General features: G+C 35.9%; 1 protein-coding gene across 1 annotated transcript in view; it reads right to left on the bottom strand.

Annotated features, from left to right (window-relative positions):
• HSPA4L (heat shock protein family A (Hsp70) member 4 like) overlaps positions 1-24,622 on the bottom strand; it is a 55,209-nt gene that overhangs the window by 9,185 nt on the left and 21,402 nt on the right. The window contains exons 5-17 of the mRNA XM_037129904.2: positions 21,275-21,374; positions 20,666-20,799; positions 18,600-18,844; positions 18,398-18,474; positions 17,135-17,286; positions 16,545-16,651; positions 14,008-14,141; positions 11,992-12,191; positions 8,896-8,991; positions 6,312-6,449; positions 4,111-4,236; positions 3,706-3,813; positions 1,579-1,698 (exon numbers count right to left, since the gene is read on the bottom strand). Of these exons, the coding sequence (XP_036985799.2) occupies positions 1,579-1,698; positions 3,706-3,813; positions 4,111-4,236; positions 6,312-6,449; positions 8,896-8,991; positions 11,992-12,191; positions 14,008-14,141; positions 16,545-16,651; positions 17,135-17,286; positions 18,398-18,474; positions 18,600-18,844; positions 20,666-20,799; positions 21,275-21,374 (1,737 nt within the window). The remainder of the gene's footprint in view (positions 1-1,578; positions 1,699-3,705; positions 3,814-4,110; positions 4,237-6,311; positions 6,450-8,895; positions 8,992-11,991; positions 12,192-14,007; positions 14,142-16,544; positions 16,652-17,134; positions 17,287-18,397; positions 18,475-18,599; positions 18,845-20,665; positions 20,800-21,274; positions 21,375-24,622) is intronic.

Here is a 24,622-nt window from a genome sequence, read left to right as displayed (position 1 = left end):
GCACATTCAAGAAGACCGTTAAAAGCCTGGGAACACTGGGCCATAGTTCTTGTCTGGAACTCTCCAGGGCCAAGTTTGAAACAGTCTTGGTGTTTTCATTTGTCTGCTTACTCCTCCTTTCCTTTCCATCATCTTTCTATTTGTACTTGTAAAAACAGTTTGGACGCTGACACTGGCAGGCATGTTCACACTGGTACCTGGAGTCTTTGTCAGCAATCTTACTTTATGAGTTTCACAAATCCTTTTGTATTATTAGTAACCTCTTTCCACATTGTGTAGTGAAAAGTGCTACAGTTAACAGTTTGTATGTTATGTTCAGACCATTTAGGTTTTAATCCTGATCCCACCATTCACAACCTCTGTAATTCTTCACAAGTTGTGTAACTGATGGAGTTTTCTTATATATTTTTTGTGAGAATCAAGTGAGATAATCCATATAAAAATGCTTCAAAGTCACTAAGTGCTTGATCAGTGTAAGCTATTATTATGACACTCTGCCTCATTCTTTCTGGTGTTAGCCTCTCCTGCCCACTGATGTAGATTTAACTGCAATTCAAATTCAATGTAATGGCAATGACATGGAAAATTACATGGAATATTTAAAGTAGGAGTCAGCAAACTTGTCCTGCAGGCCAAACGCAACCTGCCACCTGTTTTTCCATGAAGTTGACTTAGGAACGTTGCCATCACCGTTCACCCACATAACATACAAGGTTTCTTCTGCACTGCAATGCTGAGTTGAATAGCTGCATAGAGATAAGGCCTGCAAGCCTAAAATATTTGCTCATTTAAAGAAAAAGCTGGCTAACCTCTGGCTTAGAGTAATAAAATATAAGCCTAATTTTGTTAAATCTTACTGTTACTTGCATCCAATGGAGATAAGAGATCATTTATATAACTAAATTTTCAAAGCTTAAAATCAGTGAAAAGTTTGCCCTGGTCTGGTTAGAGCATTGTCCTGATTCACCAAAATTGTAGGTTCAGTCCCCAACAGGGCACATACAAGAGTCAACCAATGAATGCATACATAAGTGTAATAACAAACCAGTGTTTCTCTCTCTCCTTTCTTTCCCTAAAATCAATCAATCATAAATTTTAAAAAATCAGTGGAAAGGTCAAGGGTAGTAATATAGATTTGGGTATGGATATAAAAGACCAATGGGTACAGGGAATTACAATGACTAATGGACTGGAAGACGAGATGAACCAAAAGAAAAAGGGACCGTAGGACAAAACGAAAGCTAGCAGAGTCCACTCTCAAAAGCGCCTGTAATACGAAAGGTTCAAGAAAACCCCTCTCACTGTACCAATAATGGATTTGGTCACCGGATGAATTTATAATGCGGTTTTAGGGAATGAAAAAAATTAAAGCCACATACCTACACTGTATTTTAAATGTATTAGTATCTAACTGACAATTATCCAACAGAAAAAAACAAGTTTCGAGTCCGATGCAGAGTGTCTCTGAAACTGCATGACAACCGCGGCTACGGCTCTGCGGCCGAGCACCTCGGGGCCTGCCTCCCGCTCACCACGCACCACGCGCGCCACCACCACCCGGTGCTGTGAGCTCAGTACCTTGTTTCTGCACGCCTCTATCACTTTCATGACAAGCTGGATCTTTTTCCCCAAGTCGTTTAAAGCTTTTGGTCTCTCTTCATGTTCCACGTATCTCATCTGAATAGGCTGGCCGTATTTCTGTTAACATAAGGATTTTTTTTTAGAGAAAAGGTTACTAACATATAAGAACTTTTTAACAGAAGACATTGAATATTTATGTACATTATATTTATTCATTACATTAAAATGTATACTGTATTATAAATGCAGAGCTTTAAAAAATAGACCTTTGGGCCCTGGTATGGGGAGTTTTACTGAATGTTAAAACAATCTCTATAACTTTGAGGAGGGGGATGCATTGGAAGAATGAATAATTATTTCTCCTGAATCCTTTACACAGTTAAATAAAAATCAGCTTATTTTAGATTTTCAGAAAAGCTACAAAGGAAATGCCAAAGCACCCGTCAAAGGAGAGGCCAAGCACCCGTCCTCGCTTTTCCCTGATGTTCACATGCTACACCAGCAGGGCACGTTGGTCAAAACTGAGGAACCAACCCTGGTGCTTCACTATGAACTGAACTCCCGACTTTAGTCCGACCTCATCCTTTCCGTTCCAGGGTACCCTACTGCATTTAGTCTGTTTCCATCAGACTTTGCATTATAAATGTTTCTGAATGAGAAGCAAGGACTGAGTTTTTAACTTCTAAAAGCCATCTCGAAACAATAGTAGAGCCTATAAAAATTCTGTAACATTCATTTTTTAACGGTTACTTATACATTTGAGACAAAATATCCATTTTGGGTGCTTCTACATTTTTCCAGTTATTTCTATTGGCTTTAGTTGACTGGCTGTTCCTATGGCCCATAATACATACATTCTCTTAGGGAGATGGGGAGTAAAACCACCAAGAAACTAAAATATGATAAAGCCTAGTATTGCTACCACAAGCGTAGTTACTTTCTAATTTGGAAGTAATTTATTAGTATGAAAGTAATTGTTGTAAGATATGAACTCTTTCACTTTTAACAAACTTCTCTGCAGCCCTTTTCTTCTCCAGCTAAAGGGTTGCTTTCTCCCATAATCTAGAGACCCTTATTAATGTCATTACTTAGCATGTACGTATTCCTTTGCTACTCAAAGAATGGTTCAGGGACCAGCAGCACCAGAATCTCTTAGAAGCTTGTTAAAGCTGCAGAACCACGGACCCACCCCTGTGTACTGAATCACGGTCTGCGTTTCAGTAAGAGCCCCAGCACGTGTGCACGTTAAAGCACTGCTATGATCCACATTACGAAGGACAGACTAAAACTCCCTGTCGTCCTGTCTGTCTGAACCTCTAATCAAACTGGTTTTTTCAGGGGAGGGGGAAGGCTGGGTCATAAGTGGGAGGAAAGGATTAATAAGCGGTCTTTTCTGAACATTATAACACTGGTCTAGAAAAAGGGAACCTAGTGACCACTTCTCCTATTTCTTTGCAGTACAGGAATCCTACTTTTGTACTTCTTTTGCTTGCTAGGTATCTCTATCAGTGGCAATGTGAAAATATTACCCTTCAAAATCAGAGCAGTGAAGGAGGAAAGGGGCTGAGGAAGTGTTACTCCTCTGATAAGAAGGGGTCAGGCTGACAAATCACTTCTTCTCAGAAATATATGGCTTGTGCCCTGGCTGGTGTGGCTCAGTGGATTGAGTGCTGGCCTTCGAACCAAAGGGTTGCTGGTTTGATTCCCAGTCAGGGCACATGCCTGAGTTGGGGGCCAAGTCCCCATTTGGGGGCGCATGAGAGGCAACCATGCATTGATGTTTCTCTCCCTCTCTAGAAAAATAAATAAATAAATAAATAAATACTTAAAAAAAAAAGAAATATATAGTTTGTTAAAGTAATACTAACACTCTGGTCATCTTATAAATATGTATATCTGAATATCATGATAGACAGATATGATTATACATTATTTGATTTCAATTACATGTAGCACTACTCACCTCTCAAAATGTTTTTAAAATGAAAAAGAAGATTTCCTCTTAACACACATCTGCCTTAGAAGTTTCTTACATATTTATGAAAAAAATACTGTCTGTTCTTAACCAATTTTTAGAAAAACTTAATATTCTATTTGACATTAACATAGACTTAAAAAATTTACCTTTAGTTCTTGAAGCTTATCTACATAAATTTGTTTAGGTTGGTCCTCTCCTTCTTCATAAAGCCAATTTTCTGTGTCTTCTAACACTGCAGACAGCTTTTTCAAGTCCTAGATACACATTTAAGAAACACCGATGAAAAGTCCTCTGATCACTGAAGGACACAATGTTCTCAAGTATAAAAAACTAAATTTCACATTTCTCTGACTTTTTAATTCAGAAAAAGTGAATTCTTTTTAATTCTTTTCTGACTACAATTTTTTGTTCATCATACTTTTGCAAATCGGAAAAATGACTAAGAAGCATTCCTAAATATGTTTAACAAGATTGCCAATAGTACATTTAATACACTTAGCAGCATCAAGGAAATGCTTAAGTAGTTCTAAAATTGTAAAATTTAGACTTACCTCTTGAGTGATAAATTTTTCATAGACGGTGCCCAGCTTGTCTCTAAAATCATATACATACTCTTCAACAGCATTCTTAGCATCATTTCTTTCTTTCTCCAACTTATCTTGCATTATCATTTTCCCCTATTCAAAAAGTTTCAGATTAGTTGCCATTAAGAACGTTAGGGAGTTAGGGAAATGCAAGCCAAAACCACAATGAAATATCACTGTACACCTACTAGGATGACTAAATCAAAAAATTAAATGTAAGTGTTGATGAGAAGGTGGAGAATTTGAAGTGCCTGCACACTGTTGTTGAGAAAGTAAAACGCTGCCGCTGTGACAGAACAGTTGCGAGGTTCCTCCCAAAGCTACACAAAGAATCGCGGCAGGACCAGCAATCTCACTGCTGCTGTAGATCCAAAGGGACCGAAGGCAGGAATGCGGACAGGTGTCTGTATGCCCAGGTTCACTACAGCACTATGCATAACAGCCAAGAGGTGGAAACAACTGAATGGCACATAACAATGAATGGATAAATGAAATGCATATATACACAATGGAATATTACTCTATTATAAAAGTTCTGATAGATGTTACAACATGGATACACCTTGAAAATATCTGCTAAGTGCATTAAGTCAGACACGAAAGGACAAATACTGCATGATTATATTTATACAATAAATATTGTGTAATTACATTCATCTAAAATAGGCCAATTCATAGAAACAGAAAGTGGATTAGAGTTTATTTAAAAAACCCACACAGACTATGTTATGTCATTGTACATACTGAGGTTCAAATCCTCGGCTCCCCATTTATTAGCTATGAAATCTCAGCAAAGTCACCTAGCCTCTCAGCCTCAGTTTTCCCATCCTAGAATAGAGAGCGTAAGTGTAACGAGCTCATAGGGATGTCAGTCAAACTGACACAGCACATGGGAAATATTTAGTCCAGCACCTGACACATCTGGTGCTGAAAAAAATGTTAGCCCTGGGAGGGATGCAGTCTAGTGGTTGTGACTCTGAGCTCTGGAGAGAGACCACCTGGATTCAAATGAAAGGTTACTCTCTGACCTTGGGTGATCCACTCTACCTATTCCTGCTTCCTCATCTGTAAAATGTAGATCTCTAGCAGTGCATCACATCATAGGGCTGTTCTGAGGATTAAATAAGCCATCAAAGTGTTTAAGATGTCAGCAAAAATTACTGGTTATAATAAAAAGCAAAAAAAAATAATCTGGGAATTGTAATACTTAAAGAACAAAATTTTCACTTTAACAAAAGCAGCATTTTAAACACAAGACTTCAGTAAACTGACACTTGTGACTTTAAAATAGTGAGATACTTAAAAACTTGAGACATAATTTTATACTCAAAATTTGCCATACTTGTGCTTCCCCATAATCATTCGTTTGGGAAAATTAATCTCAAAACATACAAATTCTGAATTTATCTGATATTTATCTGATAAATATCTGAATTTATCAGGGTCTGCAGGAATGCTTTATTCACATAAAATACAGCTTTCAATAATCAATGAATCACTCTGATATAGTCTGGTACTAAAAAGAGCAAGCACTAACATTAAATCTTAGAATAATGCAGCAGATGGAAGAATATTAGGGCACTTAAAGAAACTGACCTTCTTTAATGCCAGCCAAGCCTGTAGCAACTAGAAACCATTAATTAAATGTAAATTTAAAAAATAAAAATAAATTACCTCTTAACAACTACCGGTAAAGAAACAAAACTTTTTTCTTTAAGAGACTAAAATTAAACATTTAGAGATATAAAGAAAATTTCAAGAACGTCAACAGATATTAAAAAGTACTAAATGAAAGTGAGAAAGCATTCAGATGGATCCTTCATCTTTCAGGGCAACACACTAGAAGAGGGAAGCTGCTGACACTTTCCTGTGTGACATGGGCTGGGCGATATTGCTAAAGACAACAGAAAGGGGCGAGAATCATTACTGTTGGAATGGTCTTCCTCTATAGCGGAGATAATCATGTTTTTCATACAACTAAGATGAAAACTAAATTGTACATGACATTAATACAGCTCGATATTATGCTCAGTATAAAGTGGCTGGATGATCTACTTCATTCCTTAGGCATATAGGATAGTTCCCCCATATAGGTGATAATCACTGACTTCTAGAAAAATCTCAGAATATACTACCACCTGTTTTAATATCAACTCAGGTTTATATACCTCATTTTCAATGTAGCTATTCAGAAGATCTTGGCCCAACTGTCTGCACAGGCTACTCTGGACGGGTAGATCAATACTCTTGATTCTTCCTTTTTTAATGGTCTGGTTTAACTGGTCTTGTTTGTCTGAGGAAGCTGACTGCAAAAGAAATGCAAGAGAACAATAATGTAAATTTCTAAAACTAATAATAATGTAAAGTTTCTAAAACAACTATAAAGGAAACAGGGAGAAAACCAAGGAGGGTGGGATCAGGGGAGAGAGGTGGGGATGGCTGGGGTTAGAGGGGTGCTGGGGGGGAAATGCAGACAACTGTACTGGAACAACAATAAAAAAGTAAAAGTAAAAAAAAAGATTCAAAACAAAAAAGGCAAACCAACAAAACTTTTAACCTACTATACTTCACTTGAAACTACTGTTCTAGCCCTGACTGATGTGGCTCAGTTGGTTGGGGCACAAGCCTGGATCCATCAGGTTCAGTCCTGGTGGGAATGCGTATGAGAAGCAACCAAGCCATGTTTCTCTCCCTTTCTTTCTCCCTTCCTTCCCCTCTCTCTAAAAACAAATAAATAAAGTCTTTAAAATACTACTTAAATGCTGATAGTAATGTATACCCTGTGTATACACCAAGTCTTTCTACATAAAAAGTACTGAGCTGGAACAATTAGATGCTAGTTCACACCCACCAAGTGGGCTATAATATAAAAAATGAAAAGTGACAAGAGTTGGTGAGGATGTGGAGAAACTGGAACCCTCATTCATTGCTGGTAACACTGTAAAATATTGAACACAGACATACCATATAACCCAGCAATTCCAGTCCTAGGTACATGCCCAAGAAAAATGAAAATATACATCCACATAAAAACTTGTACATGATTGTTCATAATAGAATTATTCATAATAGTAAAAAAGTGGTAAAACATAAATGTTCATTAGCTTAGAACAGATAGATAAAATGTGGTATGTATCCATAAAATGCAAAATGATTCAGCTATAAATGGAATGAAGTACTGACACATCCTACAACCTGGATGAACCTTGACAACATTAGTGAAAGAAGCCGTTCACAAAGAATCACATATTGTATCTACAGAAAGTGTCCAGCACAGGCAAATCTAGAGACAAAAGACCATTGCTGCTGGGGCTGGCAGGGAGGGGCTGGGGGAAAACAGTGACCGCTGATGGGCACAGGGCTTCCTTCTGGGGTGATGAGAATGTTGTAAAATTGACTGTGATGAGGTCACAAAAGCCTGAGTATATTAACAACTACTGAATTGAATTAAATGGGTGAATTGCACGGTATGTAAACTGTATCTTACTTAATAAAGCTGTTAAAGGCAAAAAAAGTGGGTAAAATTAAAAATTAGAAAAATGAGTTTCAGGTTTTCAATTAATTAAGAGCCTAGGATTTATAACTGAACCTTTAAAACCTCTGGGAAAAGAATCTATATGGCTAACCCGCACAGAAAAAATTCTGTTCAGGTTAGAAAAACCTATTGAAGATGACAGTTTAGAAGGCCATATTTATCTAGGTGATTGGGGCAGGCCTTTCTCTTCTTTCATTGGCAATGATATCACTTTTTAAATTAAATGTATTGTGGTGACATTGGTTAATAAGACTATATAAGCTTCAAGTGCACATTTCTGTGACCACGATCCATACATTGCATGGTGTGCCCACCACCCACAGTCAGATCTTACGTCATCATGTATCTCACTCCCTTTATCCTTTTCTTTCTACCCACACCCCTCCCTCTGTTGTCTGTGTCTGAGTTTTTGTTTGTCTTATTTATTTGTTGCTTTCAGTTTTATATCCCACATGAGTGAAATCATAAGGTTTTTGACTTTTTCTATCTGACTTATCTCGCTTAGGATGAGAAAGGAAAGGATGTCTTAGTAAAACAATGACTCTCAATAACAGAGTTGTTCATCCTTTAAATTCTTACTTTAAAGAATATTTGTTTTTGCACAAAGAAAAATACAATATGCGGCCAGATGCTTACAGTAGTTAACTTTGAGCTGCAAGGTTATTGCTAATTTAAGTTTTCTTCATTTGGCTTATTCCATTTTCTGTTTTCTCTGAGACTGTATGATTTCTTAAGAGTTTCATTTATTTATTTTTAGACACAGGGGAAGGGAGGGAGAAAGAGGGAGAAAAATATTAATGTGTGGTTGCCTTTCACATGCCCCCTACTGGGGACCTGGTCCACTACCCAGGCATGTGCAACTGGGAATTGAACAGGTGACCCTTTGGCTCCCAGGCCGGCACTCAATCCGCTGAGCCGCACCAGCCAGGGCAAGACTGTACGATTTTTAATGAGGAAAGAAATTACAAAAAAACCACATTTTTTTCTGACCAAAAATTTTATTTTACCTATAGTATTATCACAGTTCATTCTTTAAAATATCCTCTATAATATAAATTTTTGAAATGTATTTATTCTTGTCTATATACTTTCTATACAGTTATACAATAGTAAGAATAAAAATATCAAGTGCATTGAAAACATGAATTATAAAGTAAACAGATGAACTTGAATTATCAATCTCAAAAAGACAAACCCATAAAAACAGTAAAACAAACCTTTGTTTTGGTTCCTGTATGATCAATCTCCTCTTCTGGGGTGTGCTCAGCATGGCATTTTTGATGACCTTCTTCTTGGTCAACCTGCATTTTATCCTGAAAAGAAAGTATATAATTGATGGTAATATTCATATTATATTTACATTTTAATAAATAGCATCTTAGAGTTCAAGCTTGTTTTGAACTGTGTGAACACAGTAAAAGAAAAGCTCATTTTCCCAATGAGAATAACTACAAATAACAGGTAATTAAAATGAAAAGATCTATTTGGTGCTGTGAAAAAAAAACTTGTTTCATTTATCCATGGCCAAAATGCCCCTCTGCAAAATAAATGGAAAATTTTCAAGTCAAATTCACAAAAGCAAACTTGATTAAAAAAAAACATTAAACATGACATGAAGAAGCAAATAAAGCTAAAAACAGAATCAAAGATAAAGAACAGGCTGACAGCTATTGTGGTGGGGGGTGAGGGGTTGGAAGGATTAAGAAAAAGAAAAAAGGACTCGCTGACATGCACAGTGGGGTGAGTGGATATAAGGGCATAAGTGGTCATGCAAAATACAATAAAAATATGAAAGCACAAAAAATTAAAAAAGAAAAATGTTAATAAATAATGTGGGAAAAAGATACACATTTTATATATCACATAAATTCAACTATATCTTACAAATGTAGAAAAATACTCAAAGAAATACATCAAAATCGTCCAAGTATTTATCTCTGAATTATTACAACATAAACTTAAAAATGTTTTTAGTGTCTAAAAGACAAATGTTCAACCATATAAGACTGCCAAATGGACTCTCCACTTGGCAAACAACCCTAAGTATTAGATTGTTCTGGTTTTTCTTAACCTTATTCTCAACTATCTTTCCAAAGAGAAGAAAGCTTAGAATTCAGGAAGCAGCATAATTTAGTCTTTCTCATACATCTAGAGTTAAGCACATATAGAATACTCAGAGGGCTATCCTGAATAAATGCTTATTTGTGCCAAAGAGAAAAACAAGTTGGAAGTATTCTTTGTAGTTAAGAGGTCAATTACCTCTGATTTTCCAACTTCCCCACCTCTTCCAACCCTACAGTTTCTCCAACCCTGTGACTGAGAAGAGGCGAAAAAAGTGACAATGGTGAGTTGAAGTAATGTAGGGAGACACAAATACATTATTAACTCTATTTCATGTAATACAAAGTAAAAAATGCTGCCAATTAAATGGCCAAAATGCTTAATCACTTAGCATCTTTATACTTATTGAAAGAGCTTTTCTATTGTGTGCATATTTATATATCTAAAGGAAAATTAAGCAAATAAAGTGGTTAAGGGAGTTCTAAAACTTCCCATTCAGAATCCAATGTTTCTAAATCAGTCAGTTCAGTTGTTAATGTCTGTATTTTTCTATATAATACTGTCCTTTGTGCTGTAAAGATCATTTGTTTTAAAAATTGCTCCAGTGTGGGCCCCTCATTTAATTTCCTTATGAACTACTGATAGCTACTCTGCAAGTTTTATGACAGTGTTTTCTTTAGCAGAAGTCAGCAGATGCTTTCATACAACCACCAGAACTTGTACTCACTCCTTCCCCGAATGGTCAGTCCTCACACAACTTGACTAAAATGTCAAGGGGCTGCAATTGCCTACTCCTGCCATTAGGAATAACAACTAAGTTCACACTGCACAGGTGATGAGAAGTGTCTTCATTATTCCCATTAGCAACAGTAAATATATATTGTCATCATTTGCAAGACCCATCCAAATTTCAGGTACATTAAAAAGAAGCAGCGAATCAGAAATGCTGGGGAAGCAGGAAACGGGTGCCACGCTATTCTTGTTTTAGTGCCCAGGATTCTCTAACTTTACAAAGTGAAAGTCTCAGCAGAAAAGGTGAAAGAAGTAAAATAGTTATAAAGAACTCATTCTAGAAGGTATACAGTGTGCTCTCAATTTTAGTAAAAATTAATCTTAATGGATAAATTTTCATGTCTGCCAAAAGTTGTGAACTATAAGAAAATTAACTTTTTACCCATTATTCTTATGTTAATTTATGAAAAACCGTATCTTCATAACACATCAGGGCATTTCCTTCTCAATTTGAGTGAGGAAGGACATAAACAGTAAAATAACACACAGGAAGAATGAAAGAACATGCACGGTCCTTAAATGCAGTACTTTTAAAGAGTCATGGTAGAAATCTGATCTAATCTGGAAGATTTTACAGTAGTTATTAATGAAAACAGACAAAGGACCACCTTTGTAAGGATAAAATTGTCTTGATATTGATTTTAACAACCTATTATATTTTTTACAGTTGACATATACAGTACTATATTTTCAAGCATATAACATAGTCATTAGACATTTATATAACTTACAAAGTGATCACCCTGATGAGTCTAGCACCCATTTAATAACAAAAATCCATTCTTAATATGCACAAATACATGAAAAATCAGGGATCACCAATTAAGATTGAAAAAAAATCTCACAAAGAGTGTACATTAAAAGACAAAAACTTTGTGTAATGGAACATAATCATGTTCTTCTGAGATCCCTCCCATCTATAGTACATGAAAAGTAAATACAGTGTTAAGGTCACGAACTCTTTCATATAGAAATAAACTGTCAAAAACATGTATTTTAGTGTTACTAGAATGTACAGCACATTCTTCTGCTCAACTGCCACAGACATCCCATGAGCTCTGAAAAATTCTTTACTAAGCATGTATTTTTGATTTAAAAATACATGTGTGTACATTTCAAAACTTATCACTCTGAATTGGCTTTATTTGTAAACTGAAAAGGCTAGCCAGAGTACATGGTTTTAATGGAAATGAAGGACTGAAGAAAGATGACTCCAAACACATAAATGCATGTGTTCCATATAACACTATGCAGAGCCTATGAAGTCTGTTACAATGTGAGTACAGCATTTTAAATAGAAATAGTCTTCAGTGTTTTTATTTTAAAAGTTCATACTGATTCCCACAAGAGAACATCAGAGCAAAAACTGAGTGGTTAATGTTTTCAACTATTAAAGTACTAGTAATGATTAGAATACTGCATATTTTATTAGAGGAACTTGAACGAGAATTTCTACATACCACATCATCTTTGCTTTCATCCTTAAATGAAGTTTCTGTCTCCATAGGAACATCACTGTGGTCCCCTTCTATATTTTGCTTCTCAATTACTGATGCACTAGCAACACTGAAGATTCCATGGATGTTGATGCGAACTTTAACCTTCACTTTGGAGCTATCACCATCAGACTGTGGAAAAACATTCTGAATAGTGAAGCTCCCTTAAAGAAAAAAGAGCTTTGATTAGTATGTGGGCCTCAGATTAACTCATTCTTACTAATTTGTTGAATTCAATAATTTGACTATCATCTTTCCAATGCTGGCAAGTAACTGTCAGCTTATTACCACATCCAGATTAATTATTTTGGGACAGGCATTTTCCCCAGATCACCATTTTCATATCTTAACAAACTTGGTATTAATACTCAAAAAGGTTAAGCAACCTGCTCCAAATCAATCACCAATGCTAGGAAAAAGGAGAGTTGGGATTTTAACCAAGGACAATTTGACTCAGAGCAAGTAGGTTTTAAGTACGTTTTATAATATTGTTTTACAATAAAATTCAATTTGGGGATTTGAAAACCAAACATAAAAATTACTCCTTTTTGCTACAAGCTTTGAAAAATCATAATCATCTTGGTATTTCATAAATAAAGCAATCTTAAACTTTTCAGGATTTTTCCTATAGCAAAATTTCTGTTATCTATCCAGTCACTAATTCCTATAGAGGTCATATTAATTTTTCACTTCAAGAAATCTACTAATGGTTTATTTTTAAAAAATCTCAAATATATAATATCTATTGTGGAGAGAGAATACTAGGCAGAAAAACTGAGCAGTAAACAATCTAGCTGATTTGTGTTGTGGGTTGAACTGTGTCCCTCCCCTACCCCCACCCCATTCATACACTAAGTCCTCCTGCCCAGTACCTCAGAAGGTGATTTAAAGACACAGTATTTACAAAGGTCAATCCAGTTAAAATGAGGTTATCAGGCTGGGCTCTAATCCATTTACTGGTATGTTTATTTAGAGACAGACACACAGACAGTGAGAATGTTCAGGCAAACTGAGACGGCCATCTATTACATGCCAGGGAGAGAGATTTAGAATGCATCCTTCCCTCGCAGCCCTCAGAAGGAAGCAATCCTGCCAGCTCCTTGATTTCAGACCTCTACCCTCCAAAATGTAAGACAAATTTTATTGTTTAAGCCACTCAGTTTGCGTTACTTTGTTACAGAAACCCTAATAAGATAATCCTCATTCAATAATTTGTATCTACTGATTTAAATCATGTATTTGAGCCTTGGCTGGTGTGGCTCAGTGGACTGTGTGCCTGCCTGCAAACCAAAAGGCCACGGGTTCAACTTAGTCAGGGCACATGCCTGGATTGTGGTCCTCAGTTAGGGATGTGTGAGAGGCAAATGATGGATGTTTCTCCCCCTTTCTTCCTATCCCCCCCCAAAAGTAAGTTAATAAAATCTTTTAAAGAAGAAGGTATGTTAAATTTAAAATAAATAAATGTACTTGAAATATTTATATCATCCCCTTTCTAGCCTGCCAATAAAGAAGTACCTAGAGCATCTTACAACTTAAAAATTATTCTCTCTTTTAAATGATACAAAATCATGCTTGTTTTGAATCCACTAAAAAGATTACTCAACTACAGTCTCCCATTCTCACTTTCATATTAATTCAATGATACTCATTTTGTTTGTTGACAACAAGGTTAAGTTTAAAATCAGAACATGTTATCAGTGTGGCAGCACAATTTCAACTTACTGATTTACAGTTTTTCCATAAAAAATAATCCTTACCCAAACCTTTCAGGCCAATTACAGAACATTTTAAATACAGATGTCAAAATGAATTAAAAATGCACAAACCTGCTGCTATACCAGAAATAAACTCTGAGCACTAAAAAGTAAGTATTTAGAAAAATATGTACTTTAAATGTCAACTTATTTTTTCCTTGATTGAAATATTACCATGTTATTTATGAAAATAAAAAATTGTGAACAATTTTTTGAGTTCTCTTACCAATTCTCGGGTCAGGATAAGGCACTTCATGTATATTAGTATAGAAAGCTTCTAGTTCAAATGGTTCCTTCTTGTGGAAAGTGATGACTTTTGAGAATGGGGCAGGATGGTTCTTACAGAATACTTCACATTCCCTAAAGTGGAGTGGGAAAACTCAGTTCAAAACAAAGGAAGTTGCTTATGAAAATAATTACAGACTCCATCTCATTATTAATTCATAAACAGCAATTATAAAGACTTCTCTCTATGTACAAAACTACAAAAAAAGAAACTATACTACAAACCTGACAGGCTTATGGCTCAGTGTTTTTAGAATGTCTTATAGTAATAATTCTACAAAAAAAAAATTATTGATACCTGAGAATATTTATATCCTTAAGGCCTATACATACAGGGATTATTTTTATGCTCACATCTGAGGACCAAATCCTACCTACTGGTTTCCAAAATACATGTCATATCTAATCCTTTTTATTCTAACTTATTTAAAAAGGAACTTTTATTCAGAAATAATTTCAAATTCACAGAAAGGTGCAGAAAGAAATAGAGGACAAGTAACACTTGTATACATCTTTGACCTGGATCTGCTACTGTTAACACTGCATCCCATTTGCTTCATCATCTGAGTGCACATACACTGTCTGTGTGTATATTGTTTTCCTAAAAGAACTGAAGGTGTCAGATACATTTATGGTCCTTAACCCCTGAATACTTCAATGTGTATTTCCTAACAGAGATATTCTCCAATATGACCACAGGGCAACTGTCAACTCTATAAATTTACACTGATACTTTAATCTATAATCCAAATTTCAATTTTTTCAGTTGATATATTAATGTTATTTGTACTACTTTCTTCTTTCCAGTACAACAAATTTTAAAACCTACAAAGCGATTCCTAATCCTTAAATAATGTAACAGGTTTATAACTATTGTTTATAGTGTCCCAGAAATTCACTCTTTAAATACATAGCATCATCCAATTAATTATCCAAGATTTGAAAATTTAATATTCATGGACTTTTTTCCTCTAAGTATTCAAGAATCTACCACCATTACTTTCTACTTTCTTATTGTAGTCACTACAATATATTTAATTTTCAATTTAACTCCCCTATGTTTTCTTGTAATTTGTTTTTCTGGATCACTTATACTTTTAACTGAAATTAGCTTAAAGAAAGTCATTTCTTGCCTCAATATTGACATGAAAGGCATGCCATTTAAATGTTCTGCAAAACATTCAGATCGGACTGATAATCTATATTTTTGAAATTTGTGCAAACATCCTATTTCTTGGGGGTGTGGATGTATGAGTATATAGTATATTATACAGAACAAACTTTTAAATGCAACTTCAAAACCTAAATGAAGGTTTACTTTATTGTATAAATTAGCTTTCTGAAAAATAGTAAAATAAAATAAAATATAATATTTAAAAGAAATTATTTTTATAGAGAAGCCAGCTATTTAAATCCTGGGTAGTTCATGGAAAAGAAAATATAAATTTAGTAGAAGTATGAAAAGATTATCTTCTACAATAGTTAGAAAAACAAATATAATGACACAGTACTATAGTTTTACTATTAGAATGTTAAATTTAAAAGTATAGGAGAAAATAAGCTAAAATGGGTAATCTAAGGCACTGTTAACAGGAATATAAACTGATAAATCGTTTTAGTGAACATCTGGCAGTGCACGTTAAGGTCACACTCTGACTCAATTTCACTCCTACACGGTTCTCTGATAGACATACCAAATGGAACTAAACAAAGATGCTTCCCAAAGCACTGCTCAAAACAGGAAGAATACGACTTGAAAATGTAGTGGTTAAATTAATTATGGCACATATGTTGTTGAAAAAACAGTTATTGTCTGTTGGTGAGGAAAGGTAATATAGAACATATTTTAAAAAGCAAGTTGCACTGGAGATACACAGATAGATGATCAACGTATGCATTAAAAAGCGCATGCTTATTCTTTGATATCAAAGAAATATTGGATAGATACACTTAGCTGTTAACAATGCTTACCTCTATAAACGGGCTAAGGAGAAGACGGTACGGCAAACGCAATTTTTCAATTTTTACATTTCTATGCTGTGATTTTTATTAGAAAATGAGAATGTTTTACTTTTATAAAATATACCATTATGATTTACATGTCATATATCATTTTTATATATTTTTTAATTTTAATTTTAATTTTAATTTTTTTAACTTATTTTTAGAGAGAGGGGAAGGGAAGGAGAAAGAATGGGAGAGAAACAACAATGTGTGGTTGCCTCTCATGTGTCCCCTACTGGGGACCTGGCCCACAACCCGGGCATGTGCGCTGACTGGGAATTGAACCATGATTGTTTGGTTCACTGCCCGCGCTCAATCCACTGAGCTACACCAGCCAGGGCAATACTGTTTTTTCTTAGATTTCATGTAATGTGTTTGAGAACTTGAAGAAGTGTAAATTTCTTTAATTTACAAAAGTAGATTCAATTGGTTATTTATGACAAGCTCTAATCAAAGCTTTATAAAGTAAGTTACCCAGTTCCATCTTCGAAAGAGGTCTTCCATCTTAATGTGATTGAATAGGGTACAATGTCCGTTATGGAAAACTCACGCACTTTAAATGCTGGTGAGAGAATCGCACACTGCAAATAAGATGTACACCATATTTACATCAACAAACACACACACACACACACAAAATCCCACAAAGCATACCCTAGGTTACCCTTGATTAAATTGCTTCATAAAGTCCCTATAATAAAATTATTACATTTTAAAAATTACCATGTTTAATGGTAACTAGTTAAAATTTAAAAGTGTCAGTACTCTTTCTGCGACTTTACAAAAATTAATATATTTTAAAATACCAAAAAAAAGTTTTAAAGGGGAATAATTTCACAGACTCGTAAAATAAAAAATGTTCTTTCAGTAGAGTTATAGAGACATTGTCTTCTGATAGTTTAAAAATATAAAGAGAAAAGGCATAAGACTTACTTTTCAGAAATAATTTCAATCTATTTTTAGCCTTTTGACAAATGGTTAGAACAGGTAATATTTAAACTCCTTTTAGGCCTATCACCATGTTACCAGTAAAATATACATTAAAAAAAGGCTAATAACCACACCTGTAATGCACATCCTCTTGCAACAGCTTCATCAGCATTTAACGTGGTACTTATGTCTTTAAGGAAGAATTTAGAAATTTGTTCCTTCACTGCAGGAATTCGTGTTGCTCCCCCTACAATTTCTATACTACTTATGTCTTCACGTTGTAAGTCTGGAAAGCAAAATGTTTTTAACTGAGAAAAATTAAGATAATCTTTTATAACAATGTGAACTTGCAAAGTACTTTTTTACTAAGTGGGTTTTTTCATTTGCTCAAAATAAGAATAAAAGGTGAAATTGAATGAATACCAATTATCTATGTGTTGGGCCCTGCACTTGGTCCAGATGATGGAGTGGCAATAAAGACAGCGCCTCAGAGGCTTTAAAGTGACTCTCCAGAGCCCTTCAGTGTTTTAACTTCCATCTCAAAAATCCCTACAGAAAGTAATGTTTTTAAAGGACAAAATACACTTCTTGCCTTGGAAATAGTTTTCAATTTTAACATTTTTTTCTACAGAAGTTACTTTTCATTAGTTACCACAAACTTTTAACAAAAGGCAACCATTTCTACTTTATTTTCCTTCTTAGAATCTTCTAGACACCTTGGATTTTACTAGCATTAGTTTTATGACATAAACAATAGAATAAATCAGTAGTTCTTAAAAACCTAAATTTCTAGTACCCTACTTTTAAGAATAAAGAGTTATAATCCCCTCTTCTAAAATGAGAAATACGAATCTTAAAAAACACATTAAGTTTTATAGTTTTTACCATTTCCTGCACCAGCAGTTTTCAACATTTTTCATCTTGTGACACACACAAATTAATTACTAAAATTCTGTGCCACACCAAAAAATACATTTTTTTTGCCAGTTAAGGAAAAAAAATACCAGAAAGCTATTGTTATGTTGGCTATTGTCATTTTTTTCTTTGACAATCGAAGGGAAAAGAGGTGCCTTTGACAAAATAGTCAGTTATTGCATGTGTTGAAAATTCTCCAGGCACAGCGCCTGAAAATCGCTGTCCTAGGACAACATGGTGACTGGGGTGGGGGAGGAATAAATGGTGATGAACATAGACTTGACCTTGGATGGTGAACACACAATACAGTGTACAGGTGATGTGTTGTGGAGTTGTGCACCTGACACCTGCATAGTTTTGTTAACCAGTGTCACCACAATAAATTCAATAAAATAGTGAAAGAGAAAATCGCTGTCCTATATCACTCATGTGAATAACCCCATGCTACAGTTTTGATGGTTAGTCTAATAATCTCCACTTACTAGCTTGTTCAATTACTGCTTTCAGTGGTGGTTCAACTCTGGCGAAGAGGGGAGCACATAATTGCTCAAATTGAGCCCTGCGGGAAAAATCAAACAAAATTTGTCATTTTGAGATCTAAAAATTGAGCACATCTTCTCAAATAACAGAATCTAACATTATAAAATGAGCAAACACTTTTCCAACTGAAAACATACACAGTACCTGTTCATTTTACTAGAAACATCAAGGTCATTCATGAAACACTCAATGTTCAGTGGAAGATCTGAGGCATTCGCACTCATTAGCTTCTTTAGTTTTTCACATTCCTGATATAAACGCAACAGGGCCCGAGAGTTCTCTTTCACATTTATCTTATATTTGGTCTTGAACTCATCACAGAAGTAGTCTACTAAAGCCTCATCAAAGTTCCTGCCACCCAAATATGGATCAAAGGTAGTAGCCAAGACCTATTTAATTGAAAACCAGAAATGAATTTTCAGAAAAACAGATGCTTTCAAACAAATAAACAAACCTCTTAAAATCAAAATTAAAGCCAACATGTCAAAAACCATGCGAGTGCCAATTCTGAAATCTCTTATACTTATTGTAATTTATATAAGCCAACATATTTAACCACTCTGAATTAATCTGCTTTAGGTTACAGATCAACATATAATTTAAGAATAATTCCAGTTCTAAAATAATTGAATTATAACTTAAAATTTTACCACTACACATCCTCAGATTCTACAACAGCACTGAACAGGTAGTCCAGAAAACAAGTTTAACAGAACCAAGAAATAGTCCTAAGCATGTAACCAAAAACAAGGCAGCCAAAAAACATGATCCATGGCTTAAATCTAAAATACTATAGTATAACTGGTCAATTTATAGACCAGGGATTAGGCCTTCAATTATTTTTTTTAAAAACTCAGCTATTTTTATAAAGATACAGAACAAGCAAAAGAACACATGAGAGGCCAAAAAGGAAAAAAGAGCTAAGTGTGAGGACAAGAGACAAGAATTAGATAGATATGGTAAGCTTGCTGAGCAATAAACCCTAGCTAGCAACTGGGTGGAACTTCAACAAGAGAGCTCTGGAGATCACAGGACCAAGACATCTCTCTCTCTCTCCAGGGCAGAGGCCAGAAATGACTACTTACAAAAGTGACTACTAAAAAAAATCCCACTGTTTGTGTGTTTTGTCTGCTTTTTTTTTCACAAGGATGGGTGGTGTAATGCTGGTAAACATGATGGCTGTACATGAGTATAATCTGATTGGGATGTCTTCCCACAGACTTCTCACAAGGTCCAGTATTATTCAAAATGAAATGCAAAACTGCTTGTCTGCAATTAGTGCAAATGTGCATCCTTTTGGAGGGAGGACCACAGCTTCTATCAAACGTTCCAATGTTTCTATGATCTAAAAATTATAGATCACTCTAAAGCAGAGGTCCCCAACTCCTGAGCCGTGGGCAGATACCAGTTAGGAACCAGGAGCAAAGCTCACCTGACCTCCCTGCCCCCCGCTTAAAAGAACATTTAACAAAATGTAATGTTCTTTTAATTTTCCTTAAGTTAAAAATGCAAGACTACCAAGGATTAAACCAATTTACCAAAAACTACCCCACATTCATGTGAGTCATCTCCACTTACTTTTCTGATGATAAGAATATTATAGTAATATAAACTGTAAGACAAAAGGCTCTAAAAAGCATTGGATCACCCAAAACAATTCATCTTCTATGTAAATTCTACACATGTGCACAATAGAGAAAGAGAATGTGTACCTCTGGATAAGATAATCAATGTAAAAACGAATATAAAACCAAATACAAACTACAAGAAGATAAGCACATAGAAGTAAATGATGTCACTTTGTAGAACATTTTTATTAGGACTCCAGGTGCAAAGGTTTCTAAAAACAACAGTCATTTTATAAAATGTTTCCTAAGTATATTTAGAGATGAATATATAAATTTATGCCCCATGATAGCTGATTTAACACCAACAATACAAATAGCTAACATATATTATAGTATCTACTATGTGGCGTTCTAAGCATTTTATATACGTTAACTCATTTTGTGCTAAAAAAATTCTGAGATCATTTCTTATATTAGCTTCAGATGAGAAACTTAAGGTTTAGGGAGGTTAAGTAACTAATTCAAAGTCACAGTTTTTATGTAGCAGAGCCAAGATTTAAACCCGGGCATTAAAGTCTTCTGTATAGTCTTATATGCTCTGAACCATAAAAGTAAAATACTGCAAATAATTTATTTACTTACTTTAAGTTTTCCTTTGTTAAAAGCACAAACTGAGACTTGGTAGGCAGAATGTCCCATATCAATAAATGCTACATTTCTTGGTTTCTCATCTAAAGGGGGAAGATCCTGTTTATAAATTCCATATGCTAGCGCAACTGTGTAAGAACAAAAAAATTAGGTTAATTCCAGCACAGCAATCATGTGGAAAACAGATAAATCACTTTAAAGCTGAATACTTTAATATGCAGTAGAGTACATGTACAGCTCAATTATCATAAAAATGTACACTTAAAACTTAACATTATCCTATTTACCAACATCATCCCAATTAATTTAAATAGAAAGAAAAAATAATACACAGTAAAATACAAATTATTAATTTCAAAGTTACCTAACTTTTCATAATTTGCCTAATGTTTTTAATTTAATTTCTTCATTACCTATCTGTAACTCTACATTAGTGATTCTTATAGCCAATGTAAGACATGTTTAACTTCTGAAAAATGTTGTACTCCAAAATGATAAGCTTACAAGAACACATAATAGCTAAAAAATAAATGCTTTGCATTAATTATAAAAATACTACAACAGTATTTTTCTAACAGTGATTTCAAGTTGCAAAGTGCTCACCTGCAGTCGTTTCGTTCATTAATCTTAAGCAATTTAAACCTGCAACCTGGGCTGCAGCCATGACAGATCTTCTCTCAGCATCAGTGAAAAAGCTTGGAATCTGGTATTTGAGAATGATTACTTTATTAATTTGATATATTTTGCTTAAATGTTTCATCAGCCAAAACACAAAAAATTGGCACTAAAACTTGTATACAGCTAAAGGCAAAAAATGGTGTTTTAATTAAATAAAAAAAATACTCTTTTTAAGTTTATCATTTCTATATCATGAAATGTTGACCTATAAAATGCTGATGTAAAGTAAAACACAAATTTAAAGCAATTAATAAGATGGAATAAAAACTTCCAGCCTAGATGGAGGTATAGGTACATATGCTTTGCTTCCTAGGCCAATCCAAGGAGGACAACCACCAATTTAAAAACAAAACCCAACCAGAACAGCCAGAAAATTGAACCGTATGGAATTCTGACAACCAAGGAGTTAAAGAAGAAACATTCATCCAGACTGGTAGAAGGGGCAGAGACAGCACCCAAATGGAGAGGACATAGCAAGGCAAGGGACCTGGCAGGTGAGGCGGCATGAGGAGGCAGCTGGTGGACCCGGCTGTCACATATTTGTGTGTGGATAAACCAGAAGGAACAAACCATGCAGCCCAGGGTTCCAGCATGGGGAAATAACGCCTCAAAACCTCTGGCTGTAAAAACCTGTGAGAGTTGTGGCAGTGAGAGAAACTCCCAGCCTCACAGGAGAGTCCTTTGGAGGGATCCACAGTGTCCTAGAATGTACACAAGCCCACCCACCAGGGAATCAGCACCAGAAGAGCCTAATTTGCGTTTGGGTATCAGGGGAAGTGACTGAAAGCTGGCTCAGAGCTGAGCAAGTGGCACTGTTCCCTCTTGGACCCCTACCTCATATATAGCACCACAGCTGGGTTGCCCCACCCTGGCAAATATCTAAGGCTCTTCCACTTACTAAGTAACAGGCACACTGAGACAAAAAAATATGGTCTAAATGGAAAAACAGATCATAGTTCCAGAAAAAATACAACTAAGTGATGAAGAGGTAGCCAATCATTCAGATGCACATTTCAAAACATTAGTAATCAGGTTGCTCACAGAAATGATTGAATATGGTCGTAATATAGAGGAAAAAGTAAAGGCTATGCTAAGTGAAATAAAGAAAAATATACAGGAAACCAACAATGAAGGGAAAGAAACTGGGGCTTAAATCAATGATTTGGAACAAAAGGAAGAAATAAACATCCAACTAGAATGGAATGAAGAAAGAAGAATTAAAAAAAAAACAGGAGAGACTTCTGGCCAACATGGAGGCATAGGTGGGAACACTGTGCCTCCTCATACAACCAACTTTAAAGGCAACAAAGTTTTAGTAACAAAAACGCAGCCAAAACACAGAAAATTGAACTGTATGGAAGTCCGACAACAACAGAACCGTTCAGCCAGACTGGTAAGAGGGGCAGAGTCAGTGGCGGAGTGGGGTTGGGCAGGAGGGATCAGCCAGATGGATCCAGGACCTCGGGAGCACAGGCAGCAGTTGGTGGATCCCAGGTGTGGGGTGGCAACAGGCGGACCCAGTGGGGGCGCAAGGCAGCTGGCTGACTGCGCTTACACATTCGCGCACAGATAAACCAAGCCAAGGAGCGAGCAGTGAGACAGACCACTCAGGCCAGGGCCCCAGCGATGGGAATTAGAGCCTCAAAGCACCACTTGGAAAGACTTTCGGGGTCGAGGTGCCAAGAAAAGCTCCCAGGCTCACAGAGAGTGCATTGGAGAGACCCACAGGGTCCTGGAGGGTGCACAGGCCCACACACCTGGGAACCAGCACCAGAAGGGCCCAATTTACTTGTGGGAAGCAGCAGAGGGGACAGAAATCTGAGAGAGAGTGGAACAAACGCCATTACCCCCCTCTGACCCCACCCCCACATATAGTGTCACAACCCAGCAACTTGGGTTGCCCCACCCTGGTGAACACCTAAGGCTGCACCCCTCATATGTAACAGGTATGAACAGACCAAAACATTATGGCTCAAGACCAGCTCACAACCCCAGAGCCAATAAATCTAAGTGACCAAGAGATAGCTAACCTTTCAGATGCACAGTTCAAAACACTGGTGATCAGGATGCTCACAGAACTGGTTGATTTTAGTCACAAATTAGAGGAACAAGTGAAGGCTAAACTAATCGAAATGAAGGGAAATGCACAGGAAACCAATAGTGATGAAAAGGAAACTGGGACTCAAATCAAGGGAGTAGACCAGAAGAAAAAAAAATGACCAAACAGAAAAGAATGAAGAAACAAGAGTTAAAAAAAAAATAAGGAGAGGCTTAGGAACCTCCAGGACATCTTTAAACATTCCAACATCCGAATTATAGGGGTACCAGAAGAGGAAGAGGAACAGCCACCAGTGGAAAACTTATTTGAACAAATAATAAAGGAGAACTTCCCCAATCTGGCAAAGGAAATAAGACTTCTAGGAAATGCAGGAAACTCAGAGAGTCCCAAAGAAGTTGGACCCAAGAAGAAACACACCAAGGCACATCATCATTACATTAGCCAAGATTAAAATGAAGGAGAGAATCCTAGAAGCAGCAAGAGATAAGGGGACAGTCACCTACAAAGGAGTTCCCACCAGACTCTCAGCGGATTTCTCAAAAGAGACCTTACAGGCAAGAAGCGGCTGGAAAGAAGTATTCCAAGTCATGAAATCCAAAGACCTACATCCAAGATTGCTCTATCCAGCAAAGCTTTCATTTAGAATGGAAGGGCAGATACAGTGCTTCTCAGATAAGATCAAATTCAAGAAGTTCATCATCACCAAGTCCTTATTATATGAAATGTTAAAGGGACTTATTTAAGAAAAAGAAGATTAAAAAGATGAACAGTGAGTGAAAGGACAGCAAACTCACAGTTATTACCAACCACGCCTGAAACAAAAGCAAACTAAGAGGACAGCTAGATCAAAAGCGGAACCACAGAAATGGAGATCACATGGAGGGTGAGCAACAGGGGAGTGGGAGTCTAAGAAGGGGGGAGAAGGTACAGAGAATAAGTAGCATAGACGGTAGGTAGAAAATAGACAGGGGGAGGGTAAGAATAGTATGGGAAATATAGAATCTTCTTTTTCTGAGTTTTTGGGGTTTTTTTGTTTGTTGTTTTTTTTAATTTTATTTATTTATCTTTAGAAGGGAAAGGAAGGAGAGAGGGAGTGAAATATCAATGTATGGTTGCTTCTCGTGCATCTCCTGCTGGGAACTGGCCTGCAACCCAGGGATATGCCCTGACTGGGAATCGAACCACAATCTTTTGGTTCACAGGCCTGTGCTCAA

The sequence above is a fragment of the Artibeus jamaicensis genome, unplaced genomic scaffold (assembly GCF_021234435.1).
Source record: "Artibeus jamaicensis isolate MK-2021 breed Jamaican fruit bat unplaced genomic scaffold, CSHL_Jam_final scaffold_537, whole genome shotgun sequence".
Classification (NCBI taxonomy): Eukaryota; Metazoa; Chordata; class Mammalia; order Chiroptera; family Phyllostomidae; genus Artibeus; species Artibeus jamaicensis.
Note: the sequence above shows the minus strand (reverse complement) of the source record. Positions and strands in the feature narration are given on the sequence as shown.